Consider the following 14,658-nt stretch of genomic DNA (forward strand, 5'->3'; position numbering starts at 1 on the left):
TCTCACAGTGACGGAAGAGGGGGCTGTCCGATGGCCATCGGACCACTTTTGTGTTCGATGGGTTCTCTCACTGTCAGATTTATTTTAGGATTCGTGTGTACGGATTTTAAAGCAGACGCAAAATGCGGATGCGAATCCTAAAACAGATCTGACGGTGAAGAGAATCCATCAAACACAAAAGTGATCCAATGAGCGTCGGAGGCCCCCTCTCCCCACAGTCACAGGTATCTTCTCTACAGCGGTGCTGAGCACTTTGCGTTTTGGTCCTCTATTTTTTTCCCTTTCTTGCAAGTGCCTTTGTCAAACTCCCTCTACAGTTAAACTTAGAATTATGAACTGGTAAAATAAAAGTTTAATGTCAGAAAAGACAAAAATAGGCTAATCACTGTTTATTGCTGGGGTGGTTGTAATAGCCAAAAGAAAAAAGATAAGAATTTAGAATGCGTAGAACTGTACAAGTTCAAATTTTCAAATATTTTCCTTTGTTGCTCCGGTTTGTGTCAACTTTCTCAGTGTAATGATAGATCGATCGAGTTTAGTGCGTCTTTATTGGCCTTTTCTCTTTTCGGGGCAGAGGATACTGTGCCGTAAAGTTTAATCATCCAATAAAATATTTCATTAGATGATTTCAGCAATTTAGACATATATAACTAATTAAGTCCAATGGAAGACCCATTAATTGTTCTTTGTATAATTAAGCTTGTTGCAATTAATTATCTGTGGTTCTCACACTGACGAGAAGGTTAAGAGGTCAATAAATGTGTTATTGTACAATATTAATATTTAATATAAGAAATTCGATTTGAAAAACATAAGGAAACGAAAACCAATGGGTTGACCTTATAACTGGAGAGGACCAGTGGAAAACTGGTAATCCTACGGAAAAAATGTGCTCGAGAAAAGTTGGATTTCCTGTTGCGAGGATGGACCCTTCGACAATCAACGTCGTGTATATTCGAGCAGAAGCAATCAAGCAAACAGACAAATGGATAAAAATACGATGTGATGTTCCGTTACTGTCACAGCGGATCTGAATGGCATGGCCAGTCTCGCCTGCATTGTTTGCATGCAGCGTCGGTGACCGACAGTCTCATATGCCACCGGACCAACCGGCTTTAGCCGGTTAATGCTCCTTGTCTGGATCGCAGAAAACGGGTAATAAAGTATTTGGTGCGAGTCTAAACTCTAAACTCCGAAGAAAAGCGTCGGTGACTGGTTCCCTTTTCTTTTCTTTTTTCATTTAATATAATTATGTAATTTTCATTAACATTATGCTTAAACAGTTAATGACTGGATTGCTTCACCAAATGGCCAGTAAATTAATAAAAAACACTAGTTACACATGAAAGCGGCTAACCCAAACGCTTCATTTTGTTAATTTTCCTGTAATTTATAAGCTAATAAAGTAATAATCCAGCATAATATATAGTTGGGTGCATAAATTTGTTGAATACATCAAAATTTCCAACAAAATTTTGATTTAGCTAATAATATTTTTTTTAACAATGCCGAGAGCAATGCCTAGAATTAGATCTATCACTAAATTATGATTATTATTGTTATCATGATCAGATCCGCACGTCAAATATATACGTGTGGTAACATGCATGCATTTCCAATTAATAACAAAAAAATGCCCAATGTTTTGTGCATATGTAAACTTCAGCACATCAAGAGAGTTAGTACGTAGTAACGGAACACATGTTTATGTTCTGGATGAAAATAAATAAATAAATAAATAATCATAATTGATTCTAATGAGAGTAAAGATTAGAGTGTATAGATCTATCTTAATGTATAATTTGATGGTGGTTATTATAATTATCAGAGAACAACAAAGGAGGCAAGAATAATGCTCATTGCCATGTGACATGTTCCTAGGGACATTTCCACCATCTAACTCTCTCTCTCTCTCTCTCTAAACAAATCAAATGTGGTAAACGGCCCACCCTGTTACACAATAGTCAAATATAGCTAGGGTGTAAGTGTAGTGGTCACCCAATGCATCTTCACTTGCATCTTTAAAAAAAAGAAAATATCATATTATTTTATGGTAGGCCATGTATATAGGAGTCAAGATTTGTTGTACACCAATTAAAGACTGAAATTCTCGCAATAATAAATTATTTTAAAATTAATATTCTAAATTCAAAGGGAGTAGAATTGGAATTCGTTTCTTCTTCATTTAACTCAAAATAAATCTGTTAATACATAAATGAATTCGGACCGTCCGATTTGTACTGGCATGAATATTAAAAGAGCTTTGTGCATTTCATCTCGGACCGCATCCTGATTAAACACCCGAAATGCATTAACTAGAATTTTGAGTTAATGCAAGGATATAGATTCGTAGAATGTTGCTCATGTTTTTTTCTTGCAAATACAGTGATGCAATGCTGATTTTTTTTTAAAGCACAATATAAATAATATACAAATTACTAATTTAATTTTTGAGGTGCTTAAATAACAACAAAGAGGGCTAAGTTGCATTCTCTTTTTGTTGATAAATTTTAAAATAGACAATTGGCTACTTCCTTCCAAAAAGGAAAAAAAAGAGAGAGAGGATGCTGTAGAAATGACATAAACCATATATAAAGTATGAAAAACCATGCAAATAGAAATTATTAGATATATGACAAAGCATTTAATTTATCAGCAAATAGTGATGTGGGCTCATGATATAAAATTTTATCAGCAATACAAATGGTGAAGTTACTCTATGCTAACTGTTTAGAATTGTTTGCTCGTACATTTATAATTTTTTTTTGTCTCTAATTAATTGTTATAAAATGTTATTGTAGGAAAACTTTAAAATATGTTAAATGTTGAAGTGCCAATCATGTGCATCCTCATGAATAAATTACCTTCTTTTCACTAAGGTTGTCCGGTAGAAAAAAAAATAACATTGTTCGGTAGAAAAATTAGGTAATGCTCAGGGAGTTCTCAATCATTGCGCTTAGTCTTTATTCTTACTCTTCCCCTGGAAAAAGCCCCTCCAAAAATCCACTAGCGGAGCAAGCGAAAAAGTAAAAAATAAACAAAATAAGCAAAAGAACATTGCACCGTTTACCATACAAATAATTAAGCCTCAAAACGGAAGTTTATAAAGGAGCGGTGTGACATTACTGCTATGCATCTGTGGGTCCCATTTTAATTTGATCTAGAGCTAACAAGAGCATGTGAATTCTCTACAATTAACTGAATTGCATAATTTCAAAATGTTGCTTTCACTTGGGAAGTGATTCAATGATTACATTTGAGAGCAAATTATAAGATATAAGTATATAACATGTGTTTGATAAAATATAAAATGATTACATGACCACTCCATATCGAATATATAGTAGATTTTTCATATGTCATAAATGTTGTTGAAATCAAAATATATAAAAGGTTCTCAGCAATGAATTTTGTTGAAATCAATATGTTAAAAATAATATCATTATGAATATCACTATTATAATTTATGGTATGATCAATAGTATTTTTTAGCATAATGGTAATAAAAAAATAAGAATATAACCTTAAAATTAAACAATAAACACCTATGTTGTGATAAAAACAATAAACAACTATTAAGTAACATTTGGAAAAAATATAAGTAGCAAATATCCACTCTAACTTGAGATATAATATAATTACTAATTAGTAACATCAATAAGATTAGTTTCTTATTAAAAAAAAACTAATTTACAAAAATGAATGATATCATTAATGGAATTATGTTTGTGAGCAAAATTTAACCTATTAAAGGAAAAAACGACAACCGCACCTTATTTATAAAGTAAGCAAAAATAACCATCACATGTCTGTACAAGAAAAATATAAAAAGAATTATAATTTTCTAAATAAAAAAGAATTATAATTTCCTATCTCATAATATTATTAATAATATCATATTTAGTCAAATTATCATGTATGTAGCAATTCACTAGATACGTTATCTTAAAGTCGGGTTTAATAAGTGATAAAGGGATCAATTAACTCTCATTTATTTTCAAATTTTTTTTACTTATACATAATTTTCTACATATTTTAGAGTAACTACGAGTATAGTAAAATTGATCTCCATACTGAAGTACAAAATTTTTATATGATTGAAAGTCATAGTTCGAAAGTGTAACTCTTAGCCTCTACATTGTCTATTAATAAAATATCAAATGACGAGAAGATCATTGTAATACGTGATTCAACAATTTTTCATATTCTATAAGCATATCAAAAATCAAAATTTTAATTTCAACTTTTTACAATACCAAATTTACATAATTGAATGACATAATCATAACATGGTGATTTAATCGCATTGATATTTATCAAGTATTTACCCGAAATATTTAGTTTGAAGAATTAAAATCTTTAAGTCTTTTTGACCCACACACTAATGAAATTTGTCTAGATTTGCCAACTTGGCCAATTTAACTTGAATTGGATGTGTAAAAAAATTGTGACAAAATTTGAACAATAGTATTGTAGAGGAGAAATTGAGATGGAAAGGGAGACTTCAGCCTCACGACAGGAGAGAAAAGGGAGGAGGCCAGCTAGCACTGAGAGAAGAAGGTCACCTACCATAAAAACCAGAATTCATATCCTCCGAGTTACCTCAAATTTTGAGTAGATATTTCTACCGTACGATTTACATCCGCACGAATATTAATGGATGAATCCTGCCTAAATTCTGATCGGACGATTTGAAGGTAAACTCAAACCGTGCGTTAATGCAGAGAATCCGGACGTTATTTCCTTTTGCATTGGTTAAAAAGTTTTCCAATTGCTCTTACTCCTAACTCAATCTCTCTTTCTCTCTCCTTAGTGTAAGTTTGTGGCACCTCACTCCTTTCTCACGTTCTCCCCCTTTTTTTTTTCTCCTTCTCTGACACCACGCCATTTTATTTCCCATTTCAACTCTCCTATTTAACCTTCTCCTCCTTTTTATCATTCTCTCTAACGGTTTAAATCTCCTTCCCACATCATATAATAGTAATAGTTAGTGTAGAGAGAGAGAGAGAGAGCAAGAGATAGAGAGAAAGGAGGAATAGTAAAGGCCACACTCAATTGGGAATAGGAGCTTCACTTTGAAGTTTAATTGCACAAATATCACCTCGAATTGAGATTGAATTGCCTCTTTCAGAAGAGATATTTGCAAGAGTGTGTAGGATTCTCTCTAATAATACATTGATTGCAGCGATCAGAAAGGAAGTGAATTCAGAGGTATGCCCTTTTCTGATTCTTCGCCATTTTTGTTATGTTTCCTTTTTTGAGAAGTTGAATTTTGATCTTTAATTGTTTCCTTTTTGAGTCTTGCACATTTCATGTTTGATATTATTTCCCTCAGAAGCTACATGATAATGCGAATTAGCTAGTGAATTTTTTTTGTTTTTTGTTTTATCGAGCTTTGTGTTTAGAAAGTTTGAACCACTTTAAGAAAATTACTATCTGAATCAATTTGGTGCCAATTTCGGTCATAACTCTTCATTTGAATGGAACGAAAATATCTATCTTGAATGAGTGAGTTTGAATTTTACGGATTGGAGAGCGTTACTCATTTTCAAACGTTGAAATGAAATGCGATTCAGGCGGATTATTCCACAATTGAGTTTCGTATTCCCTCCAATTCGTTTCACTGGAAATTTCCATTCCGCAATTACGCCAGGATGTTAACGAATGTGTCTGCCGTTGATTTTAAAACGTAAACTCGATCCATCGGCTATTGGAGATTGGAATTTTGGCGCTCTACTGGTGTGTCGGTTAATATAGAAGAGATGGCGTCTCCAGTTTTATTAAAATGGAGGAGAGCATCAAAGGGATTAAATTTTTCAGTCCGCTCCTTCCTCTATTAAGATTCCCACGAGCACTGCATTAATCAACTCCGAAACTAACGGCGATTCAATGACGTGCACCCACCAATGGGACGGTTCCACGTGGCCAATTTGAGTTATTGACCTTTTCCTGGTAAAAGTAAACCGCGTGTGCTCCTCCCTGTCCTTCGTTTCTTAGCATAGTTATTTTGAACAAACGCCTCTAAGTTTTCATGCAAATCTGAAAAAAGCAAAAGTTATTTCAAACGCTCCTTTAAATTCATCCATCCCCTCCTCCTCTCTCTTTTTTTAACATAATAGTTTCCTACAGTCCGCAAGAGAATCCTTACAATTTCTCCGCCAAAAAGAAAGTTTGAAATATTGAAGGAAAAATTAAGGGTAATTCTCTTATTACTTAGAATTTGGAGATTACACTCATAATAGGTTCATCCAAAATGCATGCTTTGTCATCCGTTTGTTTGTTTATATCCATGGCAACTTTTTTTTTTTTTAATAATTATTTTGTTTGTGACAGGAATGGAAGACTCAGCTGGTGCAAAATGTTATGGAGACGAAATGGGAGTCGATCACTTTTTTGATCAAATTGAAGATTTGTTGGAGTTCCCAAATGATGATGAACTACTTCTCGACATGGACCATATGGTGGGCTCATCAGGCTCGGCCGATGAATGCCTTTTGCCTATTGATGTCACACCAGCGGCTTCACAGGCGGAGGCCAATTTTGAACCAATGCTCCTTTCTTTACCAGAGGATGCATTCCTGTCCGATACACAAGGAGACACATCCAACGGCACTGGTTTAATCAAGGTCGGTGATGCATTGAATGGAGAAGATGAGCATCTTGGCCCCGTAAGCGCTTCTACCATTATTTTAAAATTTTGTTAAATTGTATTTTCATTTCTCATTTAGTCCTTGGTTGTAATGTAACATGCAAATTACATGGGAACAACTTCTTCTCATATCAATTTTTTGGTGCAAAAATATAATGGGTTCCTTCTGTTTTGAATTTTATGATACCAGTGAATTTGAACTTTCCGTAGAGTGCATATGTTTCTAAGTTCTAACCAACTTGGGTCCCAAACATGGGACCTTAAAAAGGTTGGGTTGGGGCCCCACATCACCCACCTGTGAGTAATGTGTCTTTGTACTTGGGTCCCCCTCTTCTTCTTTATTTTATATATTTATTTCCAATCCACCAAGCTTCTGATGTAAGAAAACCACATATAAAAGTATAAGATTATTATGTTTAAAAAAGAAAAAAGTGAGCACCGACAGTCTGGAAGGGCTAAATTCTACGTGAATAGACATTCAATGATATCAATAAATTACTATGTTTAGAGTTCCATTGGTCCAAACTGTTAAAAGACCCAGGTGGACTTTTGAAAACAGCAGCTTTTCTAAGGCAATTGAAGTGGTGCAATTCATGAAGCATTTCACAGCCTGTTATGCATGTGGGAGTCTTAGTACAAAAAAAATCAAAACTATCATGGCAGGTTGCTTTTATAATGATAGATATTTTCCTTAAATGGTCCCATTTCAATTCTGGCAAAACTATTTATGGACCCAAATTTATCTTGGCTATTCCCTGCCAGTACTCCCTTATCAACCGAAAAAGCTTTTACTGATCTGTAATTTTTGACAAATATTGACAGTGTGATGAACTCGACATGACGCAACTAGAGTGGCTATCCAACTTCTTCGACGAGGCCCCTTCTGCCTCCTCCTTCCCAGTCGATAACCCCATATCCACCATCATCACTGCCAAGACTCCCAATACTATTACCCCAGAACCCAAAAAGGTCGAATGCACAATTACTATACCAACCCCGACTTTAGCTTTATCAGCCCCGAATGATATTACAAAGGAGGATCCAAGCCTCTTATTCTGTACATCAAGTCCAGTATCTGTACTTGAGCAGACCAGCTATAGTGGTGGTAGCTCAGCCTCGTCATCAGTTTCATCATCCTCATCTTTTTCATCGAGCAACAGCTTTTCACGGGCATCGTTGTCTCCGCGCTCAGTGACCCCTCCCGAGCCGAATTTTGCGATACCAGCGCGTCCTCGCAGCAAGCGCAGCCGCCCGGCCAATTTCTCTCCACGCAACCATGTGATTGTTCCTTTCCTGCCCCCTTCATCTGAGACCCAATCCATCATCGAGAGCATGTCTGAGTCCGAATCGGTACCTGTTTCAGTTCCAATAAAGGTGTCATTGCCAATGCCAGTGCTCCCACCAGTGCAAGTGCCAGCACTAGTTATGCCTCCGGCAAAGAAGAAAAAGAAGGCTGCTAAGAGGGTGTCTTATGGGGACAATGAGGAGGCAGATTGGGGTGAGTTCCGGCCACAGGCTACAGCTGTCAGGAGATGCATGCATTGCCAGATTGAGAAGACGCCTCAATGGAGAGCAGGACCAATGGGCCCCAAGACGCTTTGCAACGCCTGTGGGGTCCGGTATAAATCAGGCCGGCTGTTTCCCGAGTACCGTCCGGCCGCTAGCCCAACGTTTGTCCCAGCTATTCACTCAAATTCACACAAAAAGGTGGTCGAGATGCGGCTTAAAGCAACCGAGGGTGCTGGTACCGACTTACTTAAATTGATTCGCGTAAAGAAGGAGTGACATAGCTTGTGTTTGTTCGTGATCGGTTGGTCGTCTTTAGTGAGCATGTTAAATTGGTTAGTATATTTAGTTTGGTTGATGTAGTGTGTAGTCCTGTAGTGTTATTTGTTATTATAAGGGTTTTCCATTCATTATTCTTTATTATTTGAACTGTATCCCCCATTTTTTGTGTATAGAAATTGGTGAGGGATGGAGGGTGAAATAGAGAGAAATTGTAGTTGAGAAAGGGAGAAAGAGATAGAGAGAGGTGAACTAAAGGTAGTTAGGGGCAGAATGAGAGGATAATTTTAAGTGATTGTAGAAAAAAAGGGGGTCTTTCATGAAAATGAGGAATTGAAGTAATGTAGGTTTACTATTGAGCTTATTGTACTAGTGTGTTCTTTTTGCAGTTGATTTAATATTAGGAAAGTGTGAACTAGCAGTGTTATGAACATGTTCTTTTCTTGGATTTTTCTGCGTTCTTAAAGAATTTAATTGCTTGTATGTATAGGGTTGTTGAACATAGAATGGTACTGCAGTGGGGCTATAACTGTAGAGCATAATTTCTCGAGTAAAAATGGAGCCCAACTTTACGAGCACCACTTTTCTTCTATAACCTGGAGCTAATTTTATTTGAGTATGATATACAATATTCAATTTTAAGAAATAATGGATTCTAAAAGAAAATATTAAGTGAGATATATAATTTTTGCAAACATCTTTTCTTCAAAAAAATAAATTGTTTTCTTCAAAATTAGTTTTGCAATCTTCTTTGCTCTCATCTTAATGTTTCAAATCACCAAGGCATTGCTGAATTGTTGAAGGGGCTAATTATCAAAATAATTGACCAAATTATTGAAAAAAATGCCTTGTCATATGCATTGGGGATCAACATCTTTAAAATTTCCTGATAATAAGTGAGCTTGTTTGCAAATTTTGCTAAAGCCGGGTCCCCTTAATTAGGTTGGAAGATTTTATCTGCAGCTAAAAGCATGCATCTTGAATAAACTAATGGCAGGGATTTGCATCTGAGGCCAGAGAGACAGATCTGTTTGTTAATTTGGAGCATGTGACTCACTTAAAACTCAACCGTTTTTAAGTTTAAAATATAATAAAGATGTTTGGTAATACTCGTTCTATCACATGGGAGTAGACCCACTCCATGTTGTACAAATTCAACTCTCATGATAGTAATAAATTATTGTAATTTGTAGGGACCTGGGTAGTTAGTTGTCGTTTTAAAGATTTTTGCAATCAGCCCCTACCAAAAGCTCATAAATCATAATATACCATGTACCCCTGAAATGATAATGTCTCATATGCGCTACAAAGCTGGAGATTTATGTGCCTTCTCCTCATCCTTTTTTATTTTGGAAAGTTGAGATTGAATTATTTGTTATATTTTACAAAAGTAAAAAATGCATTGCATTTGAAGTTTTCCAGGTACACTGATGGCCTTTTCTTTGTTTGAAGTTACTGATCTCATACTCCAACAACCATATACTTTACTTTGCCAAATTCACAAGTAAATGACATACAAATGTAAACCAAACATGCTGTGAAAGCGCCAGTAGAAAGGTTGGTTAGCTTACATATAATAATGGAAAGGGTAGTTAACTTTTTTAAGATTAATCAAGTATTTTTTTTTTATTTCTCTTAGAATCCAAATACTACAATACGTTGGAGATAATTTGTACATTTAAAATATCTTCCGATGAACTCTTAAACAGATTTGCAGCATTGATTTTTTTTTTTTAATGGTCATGGTTGGTTGCTGGTTCAACATCCACTTTGGTTCCTTTCATGTTACTCATTTATGCTCACTTCTGTCTCATGATTGAAGGACATGATTAGGGTATACACAAACTTTGACACTGAAAATAAAAACAACCAAAGCTGCAATAAGTAAGCAAAATAAAAATCACCAACCTTTTTGTATCCTTCAATTTGATATAAGCATTCACAAATTGTGCCTAAACAAGTAATATTTTCTGGTATTAATTTTAACTAACACCCAAAGGGTAAAATCCAAGAAAATTTAGAAAAAACTAAACTAAAAATGCAATAGCAGCTAGATCATCTTGAAATTTCTCATATCTCAGGGGCCAGAGAGAAAATCAACCCGTGTAAAATGTGTTGATAAAAAACTTTTGTCCACCTCTACGCATTGGCTTGGTAGGCAATTTGCATATGCAAGCGACTGGAAACCATACACTAACAGCCGAAATTACATTTGCCCAAACTCATCAAGAAATAGTTGGCAGTGGCTTGTCACAAGTGCTGTAAACCAACTATTAGGCACAATTGACTAGAAATTCAAACACCCTTTCATTACTTACAAGGATTGAGAGATACTGCAATGAAAAACATGGCCAAGATAAGATAGCTTAATCACGCAGCAAGTAAAACGGTACCCCAACATTCCACTGATATTCAAATGCCTCCTAGTACACAGAAAAGACCATAGCATGCCACTGTTATTATGCATCATAGAAATCCATGCATCCTCTTAATACTAAAAGTCGTCCTAATATTCGAAGAAGAAACATATATAGCTAGTTGCTAACCAGATAGAATTTCCTCTCAAACTAGAAAAATGTAATAATCAAAAACAAAAACAAAAGCCACAAGTTACTGATGTCATAAAACTGATATTCAACTTTTGGCATCCCTACAGTGGAGCCATCTTCCAGTAAGCACACCTCCTCAAGTACTCTTTTCGGGAGAAAAAAGTTGCAGCAGAGCAACCCCAAATTGTTAATGAAATTCACTTGAACCTCTGTCAGAGAGCATTTGAAGAATTTTATCCTTTAATTCTCCCTGATGCTACTTTCTTCATGGTACTTCCCTTAGATGATGTGATTTCTGTTTCAGCAAGTAATCAGATACTGAAAAGATGACTTAGAGAGAGACCTTTATCTCATGAAGACTTGAAAGACATTCACTCTGTTACTTTTATCCAGTTAAGTTCATTTAATAATGGGTCAGGGCGAGCAGTGAGCTCTTGGATTCGAGTTGAGTTGTTCAGCGTTCAGGCTGTTTTGAGTCATGGGCAGATCAGTTTTGGGTTGTCTCTGGTCTCAGGTCATCCAGGGTGGGTATTTAGGGTTTGGGCTGTCAAATTAGTTTTAGGTCACTTGAGTTTTGTGACATGCAGCTTCCGTACAAGGCTAGTAAATATAAGTGCAAATTATGCAGAGAAGTATGGTACTGCAAATCCACAACTCCATAACAGCACAGGGTTTTGTTTGAACCCATTGATCAAATGCAAGCCAGCATCAAAAGCAGAAGTAAGATAATAACAAATACAAAATCAGTGACCAGAAAATAGCAAGTCGAAATGTCACCAATTTTTTTTAGGTAATAGTAGAAATAATAACAAATAACTGTTACTTTTCAAGTAATCTAACTAACAAAAAACTATCTAGAGTGCCTCTCTGAGTTGAAATATCTTGAGGATAGCCCTAGCCCTGTCATAATCATTTAATGCAAACATCATCTTTTTTTTATCTCCGTGCCAACCCATGTACCTCATTCTCATCCACCCCCGATTTATACCGCTTTTCCAATTTTACCCCCAACTCCCTGACAAGTTCCACTAAAGGTCCAATTTTCTCAGTACAATCTCCTCTTAAACCGGCACCTGATACAAATCCGGATAACGAAGCCATCACCCTCTCTAACCTTAGAACCGCATAATGCACATCCAACTCAGAAGACTTGATTTGGGGCATGACCTTAATAACTCCACAATTGCAAGCTTCTCCAAAGCAGGTCCTGCTAGAATATCTTTCCACAAACAAGTGTTTCTAAGCAAGCGGACAGACATGCCAAAACGGTATGCAGAGAACTCGCCAGCACCTGGTACGGCCTTTATGACATTTGGGCCTCATAGTGGCACATCTAAGGTTTTGACTGCCTCAGTCAAACGGGCATTTACCACTGCAAGCAGCTCATGCAGAGCCTTCGTGGAGGGAGAAAGGTAGCTTATGAGCATCTTTGCTGAGGAAACAGCATTTTGGGTTTGTTTGGTGCTTATAACATCCCAGCAATGGGCAATTTCATGCTGAAATAGAGGAAATGCAACCTTCTCAACCAAGTGCAGTGCCAGATTCATATCCAAATCCTCCTCTGAGCCATCAACTTTTAATTCAAGAAGAACATAGTCAAACAATTCCTTGTGCCACTCCATGCCAACAAAATCAGTGAAATGGTAAAGCGGATCCCACTTCATGAGCTCCGATCTAACAGAAGGTGCAAAGACTGTACACTGTCTGACACATAAGCATTGCGGTATACTGATGGGTATCGCTGTTTCCAACCTTCAAACCTCTCCTTGACATTCTTCAGATTGGCATACTCATTTGACTCATCACTAAATATCTTGTCAGCTGTTTGTTTATGCTCATCACAACTCAACATATAGGCAGCACTCTCACTGTCACTCTCATCTGTGCTCAGCTCTCCTTCTATGATACTATTGTTCCAATTAAATTTCATGTGTTTACATTCTTGCCGAGCCATTCTTCTCTCTCTACTCTCCACTCTCAGCTGCAAAGTCACTCTCTTTTGCTGGTTCACGACTCGTCCAAACTCATTCAACTCCACAGGTAAATTTCTAGAAGCTTCCATAGCTGCGGATGCCGCAGCCTGAGCAGTAGAGATAGCTTCCGCCAACTGACTGGAGCTGCTCGAGCTTCTAGAATCATCTAAATCTCTCATGGCAGCTTTTGTTGCTGGTTCAAGAGCTGATGACCCGCTGGCCATGTCAGCAGCACGCATTTCAGAGATGCTTCGGGCACGGTCTTCGTGCAATTTCTGCATTTCATCCTCTAACACTTCTAGAGAAGTGCTTTCTACCCAAAAAATCAGCCAAGAGAGATATGCAGTCTCGCAGCTGCTGGAAATAGAGGTATTTCTCATCATCTGCTTCTAATGACTTTTCCAAATTGGAGATCTCCATTAGCCTGAGAGATGGACATATCAACCTGAACCAGAGGATCTAGGGTTGATTTGTGTGATTTCTTGAGCTTGTTCATCATGCCATGCAAAGCCTGTACACCTTGGCCGGTTGTGACAATGACATAGCCTCTGCACCTTGACTCACAAAAATTGAGGTTTGTTGAGGCTAAACCTATGATACAAATACACTTGATGGGACACTGTTTGGGGTTAGCCCACCTGCTGCAGGTGCAGCTGAGTCATCTAACCTACGACCCAAACCCTTTCTGAATTGCTCTTCCTCCCACCTTCTGTCCTCTTCATTCAGCTCTAAGTCTTCAAATTTTGCATTATTCATGGACATGGTTTAGGGCTTGGGTTGACAACGTCTGTGTTTGAGTCTGCATCTTCAGATCGGCGCCTAAATTCTTGGATCTTGCACCGCTACTCATCACCAACTTTTATTCTGTGTGAAAGAATAGGTAGAAATGAGAAGAAATTGGGGTAAATTTGTAGAGGGTGATACCACCAAGCAGTAGCAGAACTAACGGTATGAATTGACCTTACTCATGAAAGCGTATAAATTGGTTTGGAACCCAGGTCTAAAAAAAACTAACTCAAATTAATTGATAGCTCCAAATGCTACCACTAATTAACCAAACAAAAATTCTTTTCAAGTCCAAGCAGCATTAACAAACTGATTCCAAACTACAATTACATAGGATAACAGAACTAAATAGTTAAATTTCTAAAGACTAGTAATCATCCTACTCCAAAGCCGGAGAGCAAAACTTCTCCTCAGTTAATCTGACGTTAAAAACTGCAACAATAAAATAGAAGGATGCTCTTTTATACATAATAGCTAGCAAAGTGCCTTAAAAGTTAAAAGTGATAAAACAAAAGAGAAAACTGTAATTAATAGAAGAAATCAGAAGAGAGAAAGAAGAAAGCTTTACTTGACATTGGTACTTGGAAAACATATAACGAATTTGCGCGAGGAAGACGGGAGCACAGAGAGAAGCAATGAGCCACTGGGCCGGGGATCGGAACAGACTGATGTCAGCGATAATCGAGACGAGGAGGACAACAGGAAAGGGTTTGGCTCCTCCCTTTCGGCTTTCGCCCTTCAATTTTTCCTTTCTCCAGATTCCAGAACATACGAAGGATTTATTTTGCAGTGAGTAAAACACCGGTTTCCTCGCGAATTCAAAGTCCCACAATACAACGGAGAAATATTGAGAGCTCTTTAATTGCAGCTGAGAAGAGATTGAGTCACCGAACCCAGAAAGTTGTGAATGGGCTTT

The 14,658-nt window shown here is 36.9% G+C and overlaps 2 protein-coding genes across 4 annotated transcripts; one reads left to right on the plus strand and one right to left on the minus strand.

Moving 5' to 3' along the window:
- The first annotated feature begins 6,219 nt into the window (after positions 1–6,219).
- LOC144560013 (uncharacterized) lies at positions 6,220–8,842 on the plus strand. The gene is made up of 3 exons (XM_078309172.1): positions 6,220–6,242; positions 6,334–6,668; positions 7,472–8,842. Exons 2-3 carry the CDS (start codon positions 6,336–6,338, stop codon positions 8,432–8,434), a joined length of 1,296 nt encoding a protein of 431 aa, XP_078165298.1. The 5' UTR covers positions 6,220–6,242; positions 6,334–6,335; the 3' UTR covers positions 8,435–8,842.
- A 1,487-nt stretch (positions 8,843–10,329) lies between these two features.
- On the minus strand, positions 10,330–14,489 carry LOC144559763 (transcriptional repressor ILP1-like). Of its 3 annotated transcripts, XM_078308879.1 has the most exons (4): positions 14,311–14,489; positions 11,327–13,820; positions 11,191–11,278; positions 10,330–10,767 (listed from the first exon to the last, which is right to left on the minus strand). In XM_078308879.1, the coding sequence occupies exon 2, from the start codon at positions 13,337–13,339 to the stop codon at positions 12,644–12,646; it is 696 nt and encodes a 231-aa protein (XP_078165005.1). In that variant the 5' UTR covers positions 13,340–13,820; positions 14,311–14,489; the 3' UTR covers positions 10,330–10,767; positions 11,191–11,278; positions 11,327–12,643. The 3 variants fall into 3 exon arrangements, with proteins under 3 accessions (XP_078165005.1, XP_078165006.1, XP_078165004.1); XM_078308880.1 differs by lacking the exon at positions 11,191–11,278; XM_078308878.1 differs by having other exon boundaries at positions 10,330–11,278.
- Positions 14,490–14,658: the final 169 nt, after the last annotated feature.

Source organism: Carex rostrata, chromosome 9, assembly GCF_964058835.1.
Source record: "Carex rostrata chromosome 9, lpCarRost1.2, whole genome shotgun sequence".
In the NCBI taxonomy this organism is placed as follows: Eukaryota; Viridiplantae; Streptophyta; class Magnoliopsida; order Poales; family Cyperaceae; genus Carex; species Carex rostrata.

What these genes read in the sequence shown, in the direction of transcription:
- LOC144560013 (XM_078309172.1), top strand. Translation starts at nt 6,336, where the DNA reads ATGGAAGACTCAGCTGGTGCAAAATGTTATGGAGACGAAATGGGAGTC. An exon ending in AAGATGAGCATCTTGGCCCC is followed by an intron (nt 6,669 to 7,471) that starts GTAAGCGCTTCT and finishes AAATATTGACAG; the next exon opens with TGTGATGAACTCGACATGAC.
- LOC144559763 (XM_078308880.1), bottom strand. Translation starts at nt 13,339, where the DNA reads ATGATGAGAAATACCTCTATTTCCAGCAGCTGCGAGACTGCATATCTC.